General features: G+C 36.6%; 7 protein-coding genes across 9 annotated transcripts; 2 read left to right on the plus strand and 5 right to left on the minus strand.

The window, feature by feature from the left end:
• Positions 1-297: 297 nt before the first annotated feature.
• Positions 298-3,490, minus strand: LOC148170098 (ATPase family gene 2 protein homolog A). The gene is made up of 5 exons (XM_088042857.1): positions 2,824-3,490; positions 2,434-2,773; positions 1,374-2,386; positions 970-1,328; positions 298-920 (listed from the first exon to the last, which is right to left on the minus strand). The coding sequence occupies exons 1-5, from the start codon at positions 3,185-3,187 to the stop codon at positions 696-698; spliced, it is 2,301 nt and encodes a 766-aa protein (XP_087898983.1). The 5' UTR covers positions 3,188-3,490; the 3' UTR covers positions 298-695.
• On the plus strand, positions 3,465-5,864 carry LOC148170099 (uncharacterized). The gene is made up of 3 exons (XM_088042859.1): positions 3,465-3,785; positions 3,834-3,982; positions 4,031-5,864. The coding sequence occupies exons 1-3, from the start codon at positions 3,705-3,707 to the stop codon at positions 5,406-5,408; spliced, it is 1,608 nt and encodes a 535-aa protein (XP_087898985.1). The 5' UTR covers positions 3,465-3,704; the 3' UTR covers positions 5,409-5,864.
• On the minus strand, positions 5,825-9,754 carry LOC148170100 (ionotropic receptor 84a-like). The gene is made up of 9 exons (XM_088042858.1): positions 9,592-9,754; positions 7,915-8,066; positions 7,534-7,868; positions 7,065-7,482; positions 6,727-7,014; positions 6,525-6,681; positions 6,366-6,483; positions 6,120-6,320; positions 5,825-6,071 (listed from the first exon to the last, which is right to left on the minus strand). Exons 1-9 carry the CDS (start codon positions 9,734-9,736, stop codon positions 6,041-6,043), a joined length of 1,845 nt encoding a protein of 614 aa, XP_087898984.1. The 5' UTR covers positions 9,737-9,754; the 3' UTR covers positions 5,825-6,040.
• Positions 9,755-9,848: 94 nt separating this feature from the next.
• LOC148170101 (ionotropic receptor 84a-like) lies at positions 9,849-12,218 on the minus strand. Of its 3 annotated transcripts, XM_088043093.1 has the most exons (9): positions 12,077-12,218; positions 11,881-12,032; positions 11,494-11,834; positions 11,029-11,446; positions 10,697-10,984; positions 10,493-10,649; positions 10,328-10,445; positions 10,084-10,281; positions 9,849-10,036 (listed from the first exon to the last, which is right to left on the minus strand). In XM_088043093.1, the coding sequence occupies exons 1-9, from the start codon at positions 12,207-12,209 to the stop codon at positions 9,988-9,990; spliced, it is 1,854 nt and encodes a 617-aa protein (XP_087899219.1). In that variant the 5' UTR covers positions 12,210-12,218; the 3' UTR covers positions 9,849-9,987. The 3 variants fall into 3 exon arrangements, with proteins under 3 accessions (XP_087899219.1, XP_087899221.1, XP_087899220.1); XM_088043095.1 differs by lacking the exon at positions 10,697-10,984; XM_088043094.1 differs by having other exon boundaries at positions 9,970-10,281.
• Positions 12,219-13,507: 1,289 nt separating this feature from the next.
• On the minus strand, positions 13,508-14,630 carry LOC148170102 (ubiquitin thioesterase otubain-like). Its single transcript, XM_088043217.1, has 4 exons — positions 14,426-14,630; positions 14,072-14,371; positions 13,836-14,021; positions 13,508-13,788 (listed from the first exon to the last, which is right to left on the minus strand). Exons 1-4 carry the CDS (start codon positions 14,516-14,518, stop codon positions 13,570-13,572), a joined length of 798 nt encoding a protein of 265 aa, XP_087899343.1. The 5' UTR covers positions 14,519-14,630; the 3' UTR covers positions 13,508-13,569.
• Positions 14,631-14,868: 238 nt separating this feature from the next.
• Positions 14,869-19,043, minus strand: Hsl (hormone-sensitive lipase). The gene is made up of 9 exons (XM_088043216.1): positions 18,517-19,043; positions 18,284-18,470; positions 17,877-18,237; positions 17,516-17,827; positions 16,341-16,550; positions 16,020-16,295; positions 15,636-15,970; positions 15,459-15,584; positions 14,869-15,413 (listed from the first exon to the last, which is right to left on the minus strand). The coding sequence occupies exons 1-9, from the start codon at positions 18,882-18,884 to the stop codon at positions 15,324-15,326; spliced, it is 2,265 nt and encodes a 754-aa protein (XP_087899342.1). The 5' UTR covers positions 18,885-19,043; the 3' UTR covers positions 14,869-15,323.
• Positions 19,033-19,865, plus strand: Naa20A (N-alpha-acetyltransferase 20 A). The gene is made up of 5 exons (XM_088043218.1): positions 19,033-19,186; positions 19,232-19,347; positions 19,395-19,524; positions 19,578-19,714; positions 19,765-19,865. Exons 1-5 carry the CDS (start codon positions 19,134-19,136, stop codon positions 19,848-19,850), a joined length of 522 nt encoding a protein of 173 aa, XP_087899344.1. The 5' UTR covers positions 19,033-19,133; the 3' UTR covers positions 19,851-19,865.
• The last annotated feature ends 766 nt before the right edge of the window (positions 19,866-20,631 follow it).

The raw sequence follows: 20,631 nt of genomic DNA on the forward strand, positions 1-20,631 counted from the left end.
TAAATGTTTTGTGTCTGAGTTAATAACATTTGTACAAAAATCAATGAGTTTTGTTTTATTTCCCTTACGTTGAAACTACAGTTGAACCTCGAAACAGAAAACACAAGTTATCGCTTTTTTTAAATTATATTTTAACCAGAAATTTAGAAAAGTCGCAAAAATGCTTTACAACTTCTCAATTAAATTAGGTAATCTAAGAGGCAATAATCAAAATCGTCTTAAAACACGAAATAAAAAACTCATTTTATCCATAGCGGCTAAAAAATTGATTCGAAAAGGCGTACGGGTCAATTTCAAGTTGGATTATGTTACCTCACTGCTAAGAGTGGTTGTATTCAGCTCCTAACTTCACGATATTGGGACACGAAACGTTAAATATCGCAGTTGGCAATTCTGCATAAGGAAATATAAAATACATTGGAGCGCGCTTTTTATTTGTTTTTTTCTTGTGCATATTACTTTAAAAATTGTATAACTAGATTAACTGTTATAAACAAATCGTGTATGGAATTATAACGTTTTTTTTTGAACTTTTGTTTTTGAAAACGCAACGATGGAAAACCGCGATCTATGCAATTGTTTTTTTTTAATCTTTACGATAAGAATCCGATCTTATCTTGAGTTCGTAACTTCTATTTCTTTTTTAATTTGTGCAATACAAACGATGAAAAATATTGTTTTTTACGGCAACTAAATTATATATTTCGCTTTAAATAATCTTCATACAACTTATTAAGGCCTTCAGGTGTCCTAGGATTAACTAATTGAAGCGCTTTCTCGAAATGGCGTTTCTCAATAGCTGTAGCTTGCAAACTCTCCTCTAAAGCCACCATTGCTGCTTCGTGACAAACTGCGTTGACTTCAGCCCCTGAATATCCATCAGTTAGCTTCACCAGTTCCTCAATCTCGACATTATTGACCTGAAAAAACAAACTCCCATCACGGCACTTGTCTAGGACGTGAACTTACGGGCATTTTCGATAGTTTCAACTTGAAGATTTCTCTTCTTGTGTTCTGATCAGGTAGAGGAACATACACGATTCTATCGAGGCGACCCGGACGCAAAAGAGCTTTATCAATGCGATCGGGTCTGTTAGTCGCAGCTAGCACTGTTACGTCTCCCAACGGCGACACTCCGTCTAGTTCAGTCAGGAGTTGGGCAAGAACTCTCTCTTGGACGCTGGTGCTAGAACCCGAACTTCGTTCTCCACCGAGCGCATCAATTTCGTCGAAGAAAATGATGGACGGGGCCACTTGGCGCGCTTTTCGAAAGACGTCCCGGACGGCTTTCTCCGATTCTCCGACCCATTTACTGAACAATTCGGGACCTATCACAAATTTAAATCAATTGTTTGGTATTTGTTCCAACTTACCTTTAATTGATAAGAAATTCAGCCCGCTCTCCGTGGCTAAAGCCTTCGCTATCATCGTTTTCGAGCACCCAGGGGGTCCAAACATCAACACTCCTTTCGGGGGAGTCACCCCTAATCTAACAAAACTCTCGGGGTGTCTCAAAGGCCACTCCACCGCTTGCTTCAGAATCAACTTCAAGTTTTCTTGTCCTCCAATATCGCACCACCCGACATTCGCCACCTCGACTTGTACCTCTCTCATGGCGCTGGGTCTGACGTGCTTCAGAGCCAATTTGAAGTCTTCCAGAGAGATACTGTCGCTATCTCGTCTAGAAGCGTTCAAACCGGCTCTGGAACAAAGGGAGACTAAATCAGCTCCGACGAATCCGTGCGTGTTTAAAGCGATTTCGTCTAGAGATACTTCGGTGAGATCGTGGACAACGTCCTTCAGGACCTTCTCTAGGATATTCTTTCTATTCTTTGGATTCGGGGTGCTGATCTCTAGTTCCCTATCAAAGCGACCGTAGCGCCGAAAAACGGGATCTATAGAGTCGAGTTTGCTTGTGGTGGCCAAAATGAACACTTGATCAGAGTTTTGATTTAAATGGTCGAGCATTGAGATTAGAGTTGAGATGACGCGTTTCTCAGAATCTGTAATCCTCTGCGTTCTCAGAGGACAAAGAATATCAACTTCGTCTAAAATTATGACACTAGGAGCGTGATCAATGGCGTCTTGGAACAAATTTTTGATTGTTTCTTCAACACTGCTGGAGTATTTACTGTATAAATCAGACGCGCAAATTTCAATCGTGTGTGCTTTTGATTCTTGTGATAACGCTCTAGCTAGGAGAGTTTTCCCAGTCCCGGAGTTTCCATACAGAAGGATGGACTTTGAGTGTTTGAGTCCATAGGATTTTGATTTGAGTAAACACGCGTTCATTGCTTCTCTAGCTTCGGTAATTTCATGGTCCAAACCACCAATAGTTGAAAGAAGATCGATATTTTTTGTGGTTTTGTCAAACTCGGAGTTATCACTAAAACAGTCGTGATGGATCTAAAATTGTCGTTCTTGAGGACTCACCAGAATAAGCTCCAAAGTGTTTTATTAGTTGCTTTGTAAAAAGAACAGTCTTCAGTGCTCAGTCTCTCAAACTTATCTTCTAAATTCTCCTGAAATAATTCGATTTGTTTGATCTCAAATTTTATTGCTTTTCCAAAAAACATAATAGAAATTCTGTTTCCGACGCAAAAAAGCTTGTCAGAGAAGTTTTTCTGGATTCTGTTACATAACTCTGACGTGATTTCAAAGGTTTTCGGGACATTGAGGGCAACAACGCTGATTCTGTAAGCTTCTGGCAGGTCACTAGGGACTGGTGAGACAGTCACTACAAAGTTAAGCTCACCCTGACTTAATTGCAGCCCTAAAAACTGTTAGATAACACAAAATTACGTAAATCGCCCCCTTGAATACCTTGTTTCGTCAACAGGACACTCGTCAAACTCTTCTCATTCGTGGGCCACACAACTTTCGCCACCGGTGGTAACCCGTTGTTAAATTTAATTAGAGCCCAATCCCCAATTGAAAGCCCACACAACTGTATCGCCCCTTGACTTAAAAACACCAGACTGTCTTTCTCGACGACGCCTTTAATATCCTCGTTCGTTTTGATGTCTAAATTTCCGAAGAGAATCTCATCTTTTACGAAGCCGTAGGATTCCGAGAGACTTGGGGGACAATCACCTGAGTGCTTTTCAATGTCTTTGGTTATTATGTTGATGAAACACGTCTCGCATTGCACCCACGGAGACGCTTTTTTGTTTTTCGGTTGCGCCATGTCGAGATTTAGGATTTGAACTTGTGGGGCAGGACCCACATGTCAAAGTTTGAGGTTAGGAGAACTGTCACGCATGTCAACAAACCGGGGTAGGCAACCCATTATACACGCAAAAAAAAAGGGCGCTCAGGTTTTTTGCCTCATATCCAAAACCCAAAAGTTCTAATTTGCTTTGATTAAATATTTTGTAAAAAAATTAAAGAAATAAAAAATTAATTCTAGCCACTAGCAGCGTCAATTGAAACAGCGACGGCGCCGACGCCGGCGTCCATGTGGGCGTCAAAAACCCCTACCCTAGACATTGATATAAATTGATAGCTCAATAAGTTTAGACATAAATTCCAATTAAAACCTTCTCAAGTTGGGTGTGCATATTAAATTGGCGTCACTATGACGTAAAGTCATGTTTATCTAGAAAAGCTGACCTTGGATGGTACATTTGTGAGTTGACCAATAATAATAACATATCTGTTTCTCTTGTATATATTTTAAGTTAGAAATTAGTCCTCCTTCTATAATGGGTAACATACCAATATTAGTCCGAGACCTCAGATGTTTTATAGAAGACATGAACACCGAGCAACTATCACCTGACCACGTATGTACACTTTGCTGCTCCTGCATTTCTCATATTCAAATTTTCTAGTCTGAGTCAATCTATTCTACTCCTTTGATCAACGCGGTGATACACAATAGAGTCACATTTCTAAGACTCTTGTTGTTACGAGGGGCGTCTGTAAATACCAAAGACAATGACGGCAACACTTTACTTCACATCGCGATAATTAATAACAGGTACTCTACAACACCTTTTAAGACCAAAGGCTAATGGCAACATTCCAGTAAAATTACCTTCAATTTTTTGCTAAGTAGAGCCGAGATCAAGGTGGATGAACCAAACCTACACAACGCCAGTGCCTTATTCTCAGCTGTAGTTTTCCATAAACTGAAATTTGTGAAGAAACTAGTCAAAAAAGGGGCTGATGTTAATAGAAGAGACAAGGCAGGGTGCATCCCCCTGCACTATGCTTGTCACTTTGGGTTCTTGGAAATATGTCACTTTTTAATAAAAGCAGGAAGCGAGATTAACGTCCAGAATTCTAAAGGGAACACACCGTTGTACCAAGCTTGTCTCCACCAAAAAAATGAAATTATCTACATGTTGTTGTACTATGGAGCCGATGCAACTGTTCCTTCCAACACCGGGAAACTTCCAGTAATGATAGACGATCTCAAGTTTGAATTAAGATTGACTTTGTACAATTATACGTTTGATGACGGTGGATGTACGATGGATCTTAAAATTTTAACGAGAGCTATGGTTCTTAAATGGAGAGTCTTTCCGAAGATTTTAGAGACGGCGACGAATGTTACTTATAATGAAGAAGACTTGCAAAATTTCAGCGACAGGATAACGGAAGTTAAACCGGAACATTTGAAACTGTTCTGGGAGAAGTTTGACTACGTTTTTAAAGACATGTGTAGACAGTGTTGTGTTTTAACTAACTTTCTTATGACGACTGAAAACATGAAGCGAGCCACTCCTGAGTTTTTGACTATTCTTTATACTTTTTTGGAAAGCGATTTTATTGAGGAGATTATTGAAAGTCGGTGTGTCTCAGTGTCATCTATCTCCAGCTTAATTAACATTTTCCGGAAAAGTAATTTTTCTTTGGAAAAATTAACTGAGGCCGTCCTCTGTTTATTGAGTTATGGAGTACCAGTCAACGCTTTCGATCTAAATGCAGCTTACGTTTCTTACGGACGGTCCGAATTATTTGAGATTATGCTTCACATGGAGATAGAAGAACCACAAGAGTACGTTCCATGCTGTACATTGTACGACCATGAGGTAATCCAACAATCAATAATGCCGTATTTTATTTACGATGTTAATCTAACCATCGAGTCATTTTTACAAAACCCTCGTTCGTATTTATTGATGGATTTAGATGTCATGCTGTTTTATTTTGCGCGGCCTCAGTTAAAAGAGTTCTTTTTGGATGATGGTGCATCTGACAAAGTTGTGAAGAAGATTGAAAAATTACCAGAAGTGCCTTGTTTGGTTGAATTAGCTAGAGATGCTGCTCGAAGCTATATCATCCGTATTCTAGGGATCAAGAATTCTAGTCAGTTTTATACAGTATTGAAGAAGCTTCCTGTGCATAATGTTTACAAGGCCATTCTTTCGTTCGAGAAGAAATTGTACTGTGATTTATAAATGAAATGATCTCTCCAAATCGTTAGTTATAGTAAAACCAAATCTAATTTATTTACATTACCAATATAAGTAGATACAAGGTGTTTATAAATGTTTCTAGCATCAAGGATGGCTCTGGAATTCCTGTCATGCACTATTTTGCCGCTTTGTTTTCATAGTGAATATAACTATCTAGAAAATTATTGATAATGTCATTTGCATCAACGACTTTTAAGTTACGGTTTTGTGTTTAAGTGTATAATTTTCAGGTTTTAAACCACAATTAGAACAGATTTTTTTTCAAAACTTACTTTGCTACATAATTGAGGTTAACTACAAATGTCAGTTGAAAAATCTAAACCCGCATTTGTAATAAGCAGCAAATTTCTTTGACATTTCATAGCCACTCTTGATGCTAGAAACATTTATAAACACCTTGTATTATTTTTATAACAATATTAAACTGATGGAAATTTATGTTTTGTTTTTTTATTACTTTTTTACCCGGCACCTCCACCATTTTTGTGTCATTTTTTGTTGTTTTTAGGTACAAATCAAATTCAATAATCTTACCTATTACGCATTATCGTGTTTAATTTTTACTAACTAAAATATGACATCAATTTGTGCTACTAAAGATTGCAATTTAGTCTTCACTTGTTTCTTCTTATTTTATACTGCAATCTAGAATTACTAATTTCATTTTGTAAATCTAAAAATCAAAATTCTTACAATTTCCGGTGAACAAAAATCTCTAGAATCAACACCAGGACCGCCATTGCCATCCCAAACATCAAAACTTCAGCAGCAGCATAACAGTCTATTATCCCAACACTTATAAAGCTGCTGCCACCCACCAAACATGACGGTTTTTTCGGATAAATCAGTTCGACTTGTCTTTTTTGAATCCCATTTTCTTGAAGCTGAAGAAGTCTGAAAGCTCTCACAATTAATTGTACTTTGGTAAAGTTAACATACCCGACTTTAAACATTTTTTTGTAAGGCGAATTTTTCTGTATCGCCAGCCAGCAATCTCTAACTTCCAAAAAGCCTATTGTCTGTAAACCACATTTTTCTTCCTCCTGAAAGGTTTCAGCTAACACTTTATTAGAGTGAGAACTGGAAGTTTTTACCTACAGATAAGTTTGTATCCAGGACCTGTTTCAACATGAAAAGCAAATAATCCACTTCTTAACCGTTTAATCCCTTCATCTATTGTGTAGAAATTCGGTTTTTGGCCAGAAGGAATGACGCGTTTTAAGTACAATTCTCTGCGGACTGGTTCTCTAGTTTGCTATAACAGCGTTGTACTAACAAATGTTAAATGAAGCAAACTAACCGGAAAATAAAAGCGGTTGAAGACTGTGTCATGTACTCCGATGTCTAAACGTGAATTGAGAAGATCCTTCAGAGTTTGAATGCTGTGAGACGAACTTTGCAACAACGCGACAATATTCGCCGAGTACGAAGTGTAAAGAAACATAAAAGAAGTCAAAAGAAAGAGTAAAGTGACCCGGCCTGGAATACTGTAAGGTATTGAGGCAGTACCCTGTTGACAAACACCTGCAAATGTTTCAAAGACAACCTCAGACCAAGAGTTGCGAATTTCAGGATCAGTGGTGTCAGCCTATTGATACTAATAGTATTTTTTCTGAAAATTACAACATAATTTCTTACTGAAAACTCAACGTACTCCTTCTTTTTCCATTCCCATTTAGTCACAATGTAAAAAATGATGGCAGTTACCCCAAACAGAGCGCATGTGCTTAGCCAAACCTGTCTGTGGAAGGGTAACGTAAAAACGTTACTAACGTACGATAATTTCGGTGCCCGGAATATAAAATTTGAAGCTGTAGGGGTAACTTTCGCTAAATATTCGATAAAGTCGACTCGGTCGGCCGTTTGGAAAAGTCCTGTGGCTCCGATATCGGCTTCTTTGCGGGTTAATTTTCCGATCATGCCACTCCAAGTTCCATTTTTATTTCGATAGCCCCAAGAATTTTCAATCGAGTATTTTATTCCAGCGTTAACTGTCTCGGCTAAGTGTTCAACGAGGGCGTAATTCACTTTGGCGATACTGTCGATATGAATGTCCCTAAAAAAACGTTTATTTTTGCTTATCGTCAACTTTTTACAGGGTTTTAACTTTCTATCTGTTAAGTGATTCAAAGAATCTTTATTTGTTATCACCATGGTCGCGTTAAAAACGGTTTTTTTCAAATCTCTCCGTCGTTTGTACGTGATTTTTTCATAACCATTGTCTCTAAAACCGTGATCGCGTGTCCAGTTACCTATATTTTCGATTACCAGGGCAGTATCCACATATCTCTTATAAATCTTCATTGCGATGGTTTTAAGAATAAGAGTAACATCACTATCAACCATGAAATCCAAGTCTTTAAATTGTTCGTGCACGTCAAGATGTTCGTCATTGTAAATAATCCATTTAAATGGATCAGCAAACAGTTTTGCTTTATTTGCCTTAAAAATACTGACGTTATTGAGTCTACAGTTTATTTGCTCAAACCTGCATTAAAGTTTGTTTTGCGTTGTGACAATTAGCGTCCATGACGAAAACAGTGTAACTTGGGGGTGGAGGAAATGAGATTTTTGCGTCGCTTACTGGTAAAGTGTTTACTTGGTAGTTTGAAGAAAAATGGGCCAGAAGTTGCAGCGCATCTATAAATAATTTGAAATTTTATGGTTTCGCATAAATAATCAGCTCAAAGTTCTAAGTAGTAATCTTCCCAAATTTTATTGCGTTATAGCTTAAAAAATATTACTCTTTTTACAGAAAATTTTGAAAAATTTTGCCGTGTTAAAAGTGAAAATTTCTAAAATTGGTATCTTTTGATCTATATTTTTGTAATTTTGCTCACTTAATAAGCAAATTAGAGATATTAACCTCTGCAGATTTTGTTGCTATAGATCGGAAACTATCACGAATTTACTACAAGTTTTTATTTTTTTTGGGAAATTTTTGGGTCTTAAAAAAACTACTTAACATTTGTCTTAGTAGTTGTCTTAGTTAGTAGATAAGTTCAAAATAATATTTTCCGAGCGTGATGTTAAACTGCTAGAATTGTATATTTCAACAAAGTTTTTTTTTATAGTCCCAGAAATCAAAATTTCAAAAATTTGCGTCTTCTGCTCAAACATTTTGTAATTTGGCACTATTAATAAAAAATAGAGTCAAAATAATATTTTCACCTAATTTCATTGTTATTTAAAAATTGGAACTTGGTTAAAAGTTTTAGAATTAGGAATTATAAATAAATTGTCGTTATGACGTTTCTTCTTATCAAATTTATACAGGGTCCGGCAACACTTGTGTCCACCCCCAAAATCGTCTTTTATTTTAAAGTTACAATTTTGAAAATTTGCATACGCTCATAGTTGACAAAATCAATTTTTTTTCAATATAACTGTGATACAAATATCTGAGTTTTTATTTTAAATCAAATGCAAATTGTGTTTAAAATTTACGACAAAAACGCTGTTTTATCAAGTTAGTTTTCAAAATTAAGGCAGCGCATCGGCAAACTACGTTTACACCAAAGTTTCACAAGTGACTTCACTCACTCTTATAAAGGTTAATTTTGATTAACACGGGCATGTTGCACTTTATGGACACCAGAAATCGTTAATTAACATCGACAAGGCGACAATTTCACCAAGTAAGACTTTTGTTACAATCTAAAGCGAGCCAAAAGATAGATGTCAGTTGTGACACAAGATGCTGACAGATGGGTGTAAACGTAGTTCCCAACTTTAACGTAATGAAATTGGAAACTAACTTGATAAAACAGCATTTTTTTCTCAAATTTTGAAGACAATTTGCCTTGAATCTAAAATAACAACTGAGATATTTTTAACACATTTATATTGAAAAAAAAAAAAATTAAAGGTTGATATCACAAACCCTCACAATTAACTAAAAATGACATTTTAAGGGCGTCGCGATGCCAACACTATCAGTGATAAAAAACAAATTTTTGCGTCAGCTTTTAGAGCTTTGTCAACTATGAGTGTTTGCAAATTTTCAAAATTTTATCTTTAAAATTGAAGGCGATTTTAGGGGTGGACACAAGTGTTGCTGGACCCTGTATAATAAATTTAAAAAAATCGTGTTTGGTGTTTTACAGTTTTGTAATGCATGGTTTAATGCGCCGACAAAACAAATGATAAAAAAATACGCACTTACCTCTTTTATGGCAAAACATTCCGAAAATAATTTGTGTGTTATTAAAATGTTCAATAAAATCCTCGACCATTGATAAATCTAAATGGCATCTGGAAAATTTTGCGCACAAAAAAACTACGACTAGCTTTAGCAAAAGTTTATTCATTTTACATCGCCACAAGTGCAACTTTAATACATGAATCTCAATTTCAACACAAAACTCTAAACATGAGTTGAATGTAAATTATAAGTTATATAAATACCAACTATAGAATTATCGTTTCGGATTTCGAGTACGATATTAAGGAAAATGCAGTGCAGTACGTATAAAGTTAATTACATATGGAATGACTAGACGTAATGTAATTTCGTGCAACAAAGCATTTAATGAAGAATATAACAGACATTTGCCACTGATTATGAATTCCGAGAAATCTTCTTTCTTTTATTCAAGTAGTATTTCAATCTAAAAATGCCCCAATTTCACATAACGTCTCATTAGTGAAATATTACCTGTAATGCACATAAATTTCCAAAATTAGAACAACCGTCGCCGCCGCCAAACCTCCAACAAATACCACAGCAGCCGCATAACAATCTATAATTCCCACACTTATAAAGGAATTACCTCTTGACAAACATTGAGGTTTCTTAGTGTAAATCAAACCGACTTCTCGACTTTGAATACCATTCTCTTGGAGTTGGCGAAGGCTGGAATCTTAAATGTCTTTTCGTGTTGTAGCTCCCAGTCACTTACCCAACTTTCAACATTTTTTTATACGACGAATTCTTTTGTATTGCCAACCAAGGATCTTGTACTTGTAAAAACTGTATTTCGTGCAAACCGCATTTTTCGTCTTCCCGGAAAGTCTCAGCTAACATTTACTTTAATTTGGGGAAGTAACTCGTACTTATAACTTACTGACAAATTTGTATCCAGGGCCCGTTTCGACATGAAAAGCGAAGAGTCCGTTTCTCATCCTCCTGATTCCTTCCTCTAGAGAGTAGAATCGAGGTTTCTGACCAGGAGGGGCCACCTTCTGTACGTAGATTCCTCTGCGAATTGGTTCAGTCGCGTTCTAGTCACAAAACCAGTTTAGAAAAGTTTGATTTTTTTATAACTCACCGGGAAATAGAAATGGTTGAATACAGTGTCGTGGACACCGACATCTAAGCGCGATTTGAGAATATCTTTCAGAGTTTGAATACTGTTAGAAGACGATTGTAACAAAGCGACAATATTAGCAGAGTACGACGTGTACAAAAACATGAATGATACCAAAAGAAAAATTAAAGTGACGCGGCCAGGGATACTATAAGGAACTGAATGTGTGCCCTGTTGACAAAACGCAGCAAACGTCTCAAAGACTATTTCAATCCAGGAACTCCGAAGTTCAAGTTCGTTGGATTGATTCTAAAAAACTCTCAAGGATTGGTGAATCTCACGAAATCACTTACTGAAATTTCAGTGTACGTTTTCTTCTTCCATTCCCATTTAGTGACGATGTACAATATCACTGCAGTGACTAGAAACAAAGCGCCGGTGCTCAACCACACGTACAAGTCGAAGGGCATGATAAAAACATTGCTAACGTAAGACAATTTTGGTTCTCGAAAAATAAATTTTGATTTTGTCGTCGTCGTCATTGCGATGTAATCAATAATGTCAACTCTATCCACTGTTAGAAAAAGCGCCGTGCCTCCAATATCAGCTTCGTTGCGAGTCAATTCGCCTATCATACCACTCCAACTTGAATTTTTGTCTTTATAGCCCCACGTGCTTTGAATTGAATAGTTGAGACTTGCATTGATGGTGTCCGATAAGTGCTCGACTAGAACGTAGTTAACTTTAGCGATGCTGTCGATGTGGATATCTCTAAAAAGGATTTGTTTGGTTAATTGATTGGAAGACTGCTGGTAAACCTTCTATCAGTCAGGTGATGGATGGAGTCGTTGTTTGTAAGAACAATGCAGGAGTTTAAGATGGTTCTCTTTAAATTCCTCCTCCTTTTATATGTAACTTTTTCGTAATCGCCAGTAAATCCGGTACTGCGAGTCCACGTCCCAATGTTTTCTTCAAGTAATGGAGAGTTGAGTTGTTGTTTATAGACTTTGGTCACTGTAAATCCTTCGTCTTCTTTAACAACTAGAGTTACATCGCTATCGACTAAAAAATCGAATCCTTGTAAAGTGGTGATATTAAATTCTTCGTCGTGATAGATAATCCACTTGAACGGACTTGCAAAGAGTTTACCATCGTTGGCCTTCAAAAAATTAGTTTTTATTGTGCTAACAGACAGATTTGGATACCATAGCTAGAGTCTCATTGGAAGTATTACAACTGGCGTCCAGCACATACGTTACATGACTAGGAGGACGCGGATAGGTAATTGCAGAAATATTTCGTGGTAGAATATTGACTTGATATGTTGTCGAGAACTCTTGTAACATTGATTTAGCATCTAAAAATAATTCAGAGAAACGGTTTTTAACAGGTTTTAAATACCATTCTTGTGACATAAAAGCCCGAGGATAATTTGCGTGTTGTTAAAGTTTTCAATTAAATCGTTGATTACTGGTAAAAAGATACTTGGTCTGCTGGGGTTTAAACATATCAGTAGAAGGAGTGCTATCTTCATGATGTAGAGTGGCACTGTTAGAAGTTAGAACTGATTTGTTGTTTGAAACAACCAAAAATGGACAAGTTTGATATTTAATAAGGGGCAATCAGATGTTTGTTTACTGGTATTTATTCTTCTTGTGTAGACGTAGACAGGTGAAGCCAATTTATTGTATTGATTGTGTTAGATAAATAACGGTTGCACTGAATAATGTTGACATCAAATTATATGGGTATTAATTTTTTGGATATTTGTCTTTCATATTTTTACTCTAAAATAATTATTCTGCATATTATTATTAATAATAATCTAACAATCTTTAGTGGATTTAGGCCACATTTAAAACTTTATAGTATAAATCTGAGTAATAATTACACTAGTTTACAAGGTTTTATATCCCACCATGAAAAGGGTTGAATCGTGAAGAGTTTTTTAAGCAGAATTCAAAACTGAAAACAGAAAAAAGTTATCACGTCTGGTTTTTTACTTATACAGGGTGTCGCTTAATTGACTACAAGCTCATATGTCCGTTTATTTTTGGAGAAATATTTTGAATTTTGGCACAATCATAGGTGCATCTATTGAGACCACTAGGCTTTCTGTAAGTTGCAAACTGAGCCTACTGCGATTTTTTGAATAGAGGAATTTTTCAATATTTTGCTTCGCGTCAGAGGTATCGATTAAACTTATTAGGAAAAGTTGCTTATAATCAAATTTGAAGTTTTTACAGATTTTAGCCAAAAATTCAAATTTTAAATTTAAAAAATATTGCATTTGCAAATCATTTTACCCACAAATAAATGTGTTCCTACGCAGAAACAAAAAATTCTGGAAAAATCCAGACGTGATAAAATTATGCTCAATGGATTTTTGTGATCACAGTGGACCCCCGCACTAGAAAATTACAATTTAATCTCGGGATATAAGAAGAAAAAAAATTGTAAACTAGTGTTTATTGCATAAATTGGTAGAGATAAGAAAATCCGTGCCGAAGCCGCCCAATTTTTTTCCAAGAAAGGCCCTTCTTTGATAACGTTCGGATTTTTTTGCGCTCTGCTTGGAGAATTTACATAACCACCAAATAAATCATTTAGTTAATTGCCCGTCTTTCGAGGGGAAAAGTCTGAATTCGTGACGAATTATCGCGGTTTTCCTGTGACTAAAGTGGCTGTTAAGTGCGAATGCGAGGACTATGTGAGTAGACTTACTGTTCGCGTTTTTAAAAACAAATTTTGGGCTTGCATGCTCCTAACGACTTTTAATTTTAGAATTTCGACTCATCTGTTTTTTGGGTGTGGTAAATAAAACGCTGCATCTTACAATCTCAACAATTTTATTTGTGAACTGTATAAATGAAAATGAGAAAAACCTCTTGAAATTAGAGATACAAAATATCATAATGTCCTGGACGGTACAAAAGATGCACAGAGGGGATACACCCTTCAGGAAAATCATGCTCAGTAACGGATTTATTATTACCCCGATCCATATAAACTACGCGAACGCCGGTATTCAAAGCAGCACAAGCAGCAATAATGTGAATATGATCACTTTCTTTGTACATTGGTTCAACTTCTTGGTGACAAAAGTCAGCTACCTGTAACAAACTGTTTAGAATTGGGATTAAGACAATGCAAGACGTACGGATCTATGGCCTTCTATAAAACAGCTATAAAAGTCTTGCTCCTTTTGTAACTGACCACTGGTTAGAAGCCTCAAGTACACAACCATGTAGTCAGAGTAGCCTTGCTCATTAAACAACTGATGGAGTGTCTTTTTGGCGTCTTCTACGTCATCTATATCACCTATACGTTTAAGAACTTCCATATACTAAAAATAGTGAAAATAAGGAGATTTTCAACCACTGAGCTGGGACTCACAGTATCATAAAAGTCTTCTACTGTAAACTGTTGAAATCCCAGAGAAACTAAAACATTTTTACTCTCCTCCGCTTGTTTGTAAAACTTCTTAAATTCGTCTTTTTTATCTAACAGTCTTTCAAGCCCTGCATAACTATACGCCCTGAAAAAACAGTTTCCATCCGGTCTAGTTCTACGAATGCTCTTATATTTGGAAGACAGATCTTTGATTTTTTCTAAATACACCTCATCACTTGAATACTCGTTATTTAACGAGGAAATTGGTTCCAGCTCGCCAACTAAAGGAATCGATTCAGAAATCTATAAACAAAAAATGAAAAACACAACATAACCTAAGTTTTTCCATCACATTACCTCTTTCTCAATTTGCCGTTGTTGGGCCAAAATTAATTCGTCTTGATTCACTGGAGTCGAATCTTCGGTCGAGTTTTTACTTTCATCACCCATTTTATGTTAAAATTAATAAAATAAACTGACAAAGCAAAATTTATTCAAGCACTCAATTTTGACAGTTGCTATGGTTGTTTTATGGCGGTTTTGTGGCCTTCAATTGGCCGAATTTGCAAAAAAACAAAAGTGCCAAAAAAGCGGGCGGTTTAATTCATTTTTGGGTTTATTCAACGGCTTAATGAAAATTCCGGCAATTGCGAATTCGTTTTCCCCGGAAAATGGATTTTAGTTAGACACGTGTGTATTATTGGTTGCCTGTACAGCAGAAATATTCAAAATTTTGATTATTTTATTACACGCGGGAGAATTTGTGATTCTACCAATCTAAATATAAAAACTGAAACACATTAAAGCTTAAGTGTAGAATTTATTGTTCATACAATAATTAATATCCAATAAATATGTCGTATAAATATTGACAAACAGATCTAAATACACAAATCAATAATTATCACTATGAGTTACGTAACAAGTTCACTTTGGTATCATTAATATAATTATGAGAATATAAGATGAATACAACCCTTGTCTAATACTGTCCTGGAATTCGACTTGATGTTCTGCTTAATTTAGGCAATAAATAGAAAATAAATAATTTGTTACTACAGCAAAGAAACAACACAGCCACAAAAAGAATCGTTCACAGGTACAAACTGAGTTCCTTAGATATGTCTACAACGAAAAATTTCAGTGAGTATAAAAAATATTCTTTAAACATGATGGACAGAAATTTTAAATACTTCGAGAGCAACATCTACACTAACCCATTTACCTTCTAATTAATTGTACTCGTTCTATAAAATTATTGTAAAGGAGGCAAACTGTCCAAGTCCAGTAGCTCATTGATTCTTTTGATGCAAAGTTTACAGCCCTCGTAAGCTTCTTTAGAAACCTAAAACGGAATTTAGATCATTTTAAAACTCACTCGTTCTCTCACCAAAGAAAAGTTCAGGAAACCATGCGGTAACCCGCTCAAAATATCCAACTGCACGTCTCTATTCAACTCTTTTAGCCTCTTGCTAAACATTACGCAGTCATCCAGACAGGGATCTAAATGGACAGTCTGAAAAAAAACCGTAAAAACTCGCCAACACTCTTAAATCTTAAATCTTACCAAAGTTCGTACGGGAGGGAATCTTTCCAAGTCTTCCTTGGCGGCAAAAAATGGACTTAGATACGGATCTTTAGGCACTGTAAACTTAAATTCATCCAATAAATTACACGGTTTTTCCAAATCCAAGCATTTTTCCGCAACGCTGCTACTCCGAGGTACCATAAAGTCGACCCCAGCCGCTGTTTTTTGAGCTATCCAACTATTAAAACGCCACTTTAAATTAGAAACAAAACTTGCAACTCTGGTGTGTAAAGAATCGTCCAAAGACTGCGAAGACGTCCCGCTTTCGTGCTTCAGCACGGCGATCCGAGTGCCATCAGTCTCCGTATCCGAGTCTACAATGTTATTGTTAATTTGGGGGGCTATTTAACTAGCGAGACGCACCTAATACATATTTCTCCAAGAAATCCGACACGTATTTCTGACTATTTTCAATATCCGCCGGTTGTAGATCAATATCCTTCCCATTTCTATCGTCTTCTCCATTCGAATTCAACGATCCGTAAGTCAAAGTATCCGAAGTCTCAGAAACGGGGGATTTGTGGGCTTGCAATTCCATTAGATCCGATTCGGAAATTTCCTCGAAACTTTCAGTGTCAGAAGTCTGCTCATTCATCGCTTCATTCTGCGTTTTTCTTTCACCGTCAGAACACGCATAAGCTGCACATATTAAATTAGTTCACGTTGCGACTATCTTTATTGTACCTTTTAAACAGCGCATCATAAAACCGAACGGCAGCAAAGGGTCCATCATGCATAATAACCGAGCTGGTGAAGGAACAAAATTTATTACAGTAGGAACGTATGCTACGAACAGGCCCATGGGAGGCGGAATACCCAAATGGAGACATTTCAAAGTGGTGGAGAGAATGAGGTTGGCTCCGGCCGAGTCTCCTGCTGCTATTATTCGTTCACCTGGAAAGAAATGTTAAAAATTAATAAGAGGCGAGGGACGGTGAGTAATGGGAAAAAAACGTTATGTAGGGAGGGTTTTGAAGTTGTATCCGAGCAGAAAATGACGCGGTTCAAATGATTGCAACCGTATTAAATTACCAATAAATCATTTAGATTATTGCACTTAAATTAACAATAAACGTTGGTAATATCCGGGATGGTGATTAGTCTTATCTTAATGCATAATTATTATTGCTTGTTTAATAGAAATCTCTAAACTTACAACTCTGCGGTTTTGGCTATCAAATCCACTTTCATGTTTGATATAACACGTATTAAATTTTAACCTTGAATAAAAACATTGGCGAAAGGTCAACTGATTGTTTTTATATTTATATCCAAAACTAGTTCACGCGTATTTATAGCTTCACTTTATGTAAAAATAAACCGACGAGATTTTTATTATAAGAAATGATTTTGCGATGGAATCTGGCGCCAACGTGGCTAGAAATGTATTGATTAATGGTCATTTGCTTCATCTATTATATTCTCATTTTCAACGAAACCTGAGCTTTTAAAATTGTAGAAAAATCCAAATTTGAGATAAATTAGCCCAGCGCCTCCACCATTTTTAAAATCTATTTATTCGTGTACAAACGAATTCCAACAATTAATTGCTATGGAACGAACAGGATCTGCACTTTGAGCCACTTCTTACACCGACCACGTCTGCTAATTATCGAATTTCCATTAAAGTGCTAAAAATAACGACTAATAAGAAAACAAACTAATGAAAGCGGCGGTGTCCTAATTAACTGTTACATTTATAGGTCACTCTCAGACAAAACACGTCTTTATCATTATTTCTTAATTACGTGATCATGAATTAGTTCTAAACCAATCGCTGATGTAACTCTTGGAAAGTCCCCATCGATTTTACCACCCAATGAGCCAAATATTTGCAGCTAATACACGAATAAAATTACCTGTACTCCCCAACAGCTGATAATTCTTCAAAGCCCAGCAATAAGCATAAGTCACCTCTTCCTGTGCCCTCGGAAACGGCGCCTCCGGAGCCAAACTGTAATCAATACTCAAAATTGGAACCTTAATTTCTTTAGCCCATCCCCTTAAGTAACTTTCGTGTGATAATGAAGACTGGGCGACGAAACCACCACCGTGACAATGTATTAATAGGCCTCTGGCTGGGGGTACACTCTTGTGGCGATTTGAGGCTTCACCTATCATGCCTTCATGCACGTTGTAGCTTATAAGGCGCACTTGGATGGGTTTTCTACCTGTAATTTTACCAAGAGTGATATTTTCTGTCGGGTTAAAGAAAAATACCAATGTGAGAACTTGGGACTGGGACTTCTACAGTTTTACCATCCACTTCAAGAGTGATTGGTTCAGGGGGTAGATTGATGACTCTGGAAACAGCAACACTGGGAGTCACCACATAGGGCATGTTAGTCATCAACTCATTCTCAGAAAGAAACCAGAAAGCCTTGCAAAAATTTACATCGGCGTTTTGAGAGATATTTACAATTCTTCTTGCTCTTTGCTCAGGATCATTGACGTATTTTGATGTCGCCAGTAGTGAAGATGTGGCCTTCGAGAAAAACGAGCCTTGGTTGTAGAAGATTTCAGAGAATATTGCCATTGATACTGATATAAATTGCATTACATTTTTGATAGATTCACAGAACTAAAACCCCAAGTGTTATTACAATTAAGACGGTTTAGATATTTACTTGAAATCCCATGCAACGTCCATAGAAGCAATACTGATTGATATCTTCATACTTTGTGAGTAATTCCTCAGGAGTGTGTTCCTCTTCTGGGAATAGCCCTCCAGGATTACTCCAAGAGAGTAGCGTCTCCAGGTGTTTAAAGCAAGTGTCCAGACTTGCGATTAAGTGCGCACAAGATTCAATCTCCCTAAAAAACACTAAAGAAACTGGTCAAAGCCCCCATAAAGACTTACTTAGTCATTTGACTCTTCCTGAAAAAAGTACTTGCTCTCTTCAAACAAATTTTCTTGTTTAGCTGTATTGCAAAGTCGATGGCCGAATCTGTCACGCTCAAGAAACTTCGGTACCCATTGCCTGGAGTATTTTCATCAAAGTCAAACGAGGGGGCCTGTTCCAAGACTCTTGCCATTTTCGGTGAAATCTCGTCAAGATTCTCTTTGATCCCCATAAACGAAATATACAATCTTTGCCCATTTTCGGTGGTGTCCGTCGCGAAATATTCCGCGTTGTTTGTGCATAAATCCTTCAAAACACTAATTTTCGTTGCACTTTCTTCGCCTTGCGATTTTAGGCCGTTTGTAGTATTATTGGGGTCTGTCATTCCGGAGAATTTTGATAAACTAATGTATTACGTGCTGAGTTTGTTATGCATTAGCTTGAAATTTGGATAACACGATAACTTATTATGTTTACATTAAAATTAGGCAACGATTATTACTTGACTTTTTGCATGTTACAGACTATGACAAGTATGACAGAAGTCAGACCGGTACCAACATAATGCGACGAAAGAAACTAGGGTTTGTTTTGATCTGTCAAGAGTTTAAGGTTAGGTTCGACTTTTTCGAAAATGACAACGCTGCGCCCCTTTACTTGTGACGATATGTACAAATTTAACAACGTGTAAGTTAACTGAGTTAAAAGAACGAAAATAATTGTTTTGTTTAGAAATTTGGACCCTCTTACTGAGACGTACGGCCTGTCTTTTTACATGCGCTACCTGGCTCACTGGCCGGAGTATTTCCAGGTAGCGGAGTCTCCGAGCGGCGAAATAATGGGTTACAGTAGGTTTGTAAAAACTCGTGAACTTGTACAGAAACAGTTTTTGTAGTAATGGGAAAGGCTGAAGGGATTGGGGAGAACTGGCATGGACACGTTACTGCCCTCACAGTATCGCCAGATTTCAGGCGCTTAGGTTTAGCTGCAACCTTAATGAGCTTTCTAGAAGATGTTTCAGAAAAGTATGAAATCTGAGCTTCTTGAAGTCACTACTTTCAATGACTGTGTTTTTCAGAAAACGCGCCTATTTTGTTGATTTGTTTGTCAGAGTTAGTAACAAGGTGGCTATCAACATGTATACAAATTTGGGGTATATTGTATATAGGACCGTATTGGAGTATTATTCAGGAGATCCCGACGAGGATGCTTACGGTAGAAATTTAATTCATTCATTACTTTGATTGTTTTACATTTGATTTCAGATATGAGGAAGGCCTGCTCAAGAGACGTGAACCAGAAGTCTGTGATACCTTTAACACATCCTGTGAGACCTGAAGATGTAGATTAAAAAACACTAAAACTCCGTTGCGTATTGTTTTGACTTCCTTTTCTGCGAACTGAATAGTACGGCAATTAGAAAGGATTTGTTGCAGCGCTCGAGCTATTTCGCCTCGCTTAAAATCTTTCAAACAAAAGCGATTTGTTACAAATTCCAAGAATTGTTACGAACGTTTTTATCTAATATTTACCAAGTTCGTAAGCACCTATACGCGTTTATTTTAAAACCAACACAAAAGAAGGATTGAGAAAACGCAGATGCACCGTACTCCCACATTGTTGCATCATGTTAGAGGTGCTGAATAGGAAATGACGAGTAATCCTATTAAAACAAAAAAATGTAACGGAAGCGTAATGAATCAGTTACATAATTAAAATATTTTCTATGAATTCGGATTACTGGGCAGTCATTTGTGAAATTTTATGTTTTTTCTCGGAAAGCATTGTTTTATGTGAATTTAACAAGGACAAATATTGGTTTTCTTGAGATAAATTTTCTCGGATTTGCATGGTCGTTCAAAGTGATTGTTCTGAGTTTTTATGCAAGCGGTATCATGAACATAATTAGCGTATATTTTCGTACTTGGTTCAGTTTTTACAGGACAAAAAATTGTTTTTACAGACGTTTTATTTCGTTTTTTGGTCATTATTTATTTAAGGAGATTTCCGACTAAACTCGAGAATATTCTCATTGATAATTTTTAATACAGGATATCGAAATATTACACAATGCTTATTGTCGTTGTTCGATCAATATAATGAACTAATAAAAAATTTAAATCACAAATTGT

This window comes from Gnatocerus cornutus, chromosome 8 (assembly GCF_029298725.1).
Source record: "Gnatocerus cornutus isolate USDA-ARS CGAHR chromosome 8, icGnaCorn1.1, whole genome shotgun sequence".
In the NCBI taxonomy this organism is placed as follows: domain Eukaryota; kingdom Metazoa; phylum Arthropoda; class Insecta; order Coleoptera; family Tenebrionidae; genus Gnatocerus; species Gnatocerus cornutus.

Coding starts and splice junctions, on each gene's coding strand:
- Naa20A (XM_088043218.1), top strand. CDS start 19,134: ATGACAACGCTGCGCCCCTTTACTTGTGACGATATGTACAAATTTAAC. Junction 19,187..19,231: donor ATGTACAAATTTAACAACGT/GTAAGTTAACTG, acceptor TGTTTTGTTTAG/AAATTTGGACCCTCTTACTG. Junction 19,715..19,764: donor TCCCGACGAGGATGCTTACG/GTAGAAATTTAA, acceptor ATTTGATTTCAG/ATATGAGGAAGGCCTGCTCA.
- Hsl (XM_088043216.1), bottom strand. CDS start 18,884: ATGACAGACCCCAATAATACTACAAACGGCCTAAAATCGCAAGGCGAA. Junction 17,828..17,876: donor AGTCCCAAGTTCTCACATTG/GTATTTTTCTTT, acceptor GTAAAATTACAG/GTAGAAAACCCATCCAAGTG. Junction 15,585..15,635: donor TCCCTCCCGTACGAACTTTG/GTAAGATTTAAG, acceptor GTTTTTTTTCAG/ACTGTCCATTTAGATCCCTG.
- LOC148170099 (XM_088042859.1), top strand. CDS start 3,705: ATGGGTAACATACCAATATTAGTCCGAGACCTCAGATGTTTTATAGAA. Junction 3,786..3,833: donor AGCAACTATCACCTGACCAC/GTATGTACACTT, acceptor CAAATTTTCTAG/TCTGAGTCAATCTATTCTAC. Junction 3,983..4,030: donor ATCGCGATAATTAATAACAG/GTACTCTACAAC, acceptor GCAACATTCCAG/TAAAATTACCTTCAATTTTT.
- LOC148170102 (XM_088043217.1), bottom strand. CDS start 14,518: ATGGGTGATGAAAGTAAAAACTCGACCGAAGATTCGACTCCAGTGAAT. Junction 14,372..14,425: donor AACGGCAAATTGAGAAAGAG/GTAATGTGATGG, acceptor TTTTGTTTATAG/ATTTCTGAATCGATTCCTTT. Junction 13,789..13,835: donor TTATAGAAGGCCATAGATCC/GTACGTCTTGCA, acceptor AGTTTGTTACAG/GTAGCTGACTTTTGTCACCA.
- LOC148170101 (XM_088043093.1), bottom strand. CDS start 12,209: ATGAAGATAGCACTCCTTCTACTGATATGTTTAAACCCCAGCAGACCA. Junction 11,835..11,880: donor CCAATGAGACTCTAGCTATG/GTATCCAAATCT, acceptor AATTTTTTGAAG/GCCAACGATGGTAAACTCTT. Junction 10,446..10,492: donor CCCTGGATACAAATTTGTCA/GTAAGTTATAAG, acceptor AGTAAATGTTAG/CTGAGACTTTCCGGGAAGAC.
- LOC148170100 (XM_088042858.1), bottom strand. CDS start 9,736: ATGAATAAACTTTTGCTAAAGCTAGTCGTAGTTTTTTTGTGCGCAAAA. Junction 6,682..6,726: donor TCAACCGCTTTTATTTTCCG/GTTAGTTTGCTT, acceptor ACGCTGTTATAG/CAAACTAGAGAACCAGTCCG. Junction 6,072..6,119: donor ATTTTTGTTCACCGGAAATT/GTAAGAATTTTG, acceptor TAGTAATTCTAG/ATTGCAGTATAAAATAAGAA.
- LOC148170098 (XM_088042857.1), bottom strand. CDS start 3,187: ATGGCGCAACCGAAAAACAAAAAAGCGTCTCCGTGGGTGCAATGCGAG. Junction 2,774..2,823: donor TGTCCTGTTGACGAAACAAG/GTATTCAAGGGG, acceptor AACAGTTTTTAG/GGCTGCAATTAAGTCAGGGT. Junction 1,329..1,373: donor GAATTTCTTATCAATTAAAG/GTAAGTTGGAAC, acceptor AATTTGTGATAG/GTCCCGAATTGTTCAGTAAA.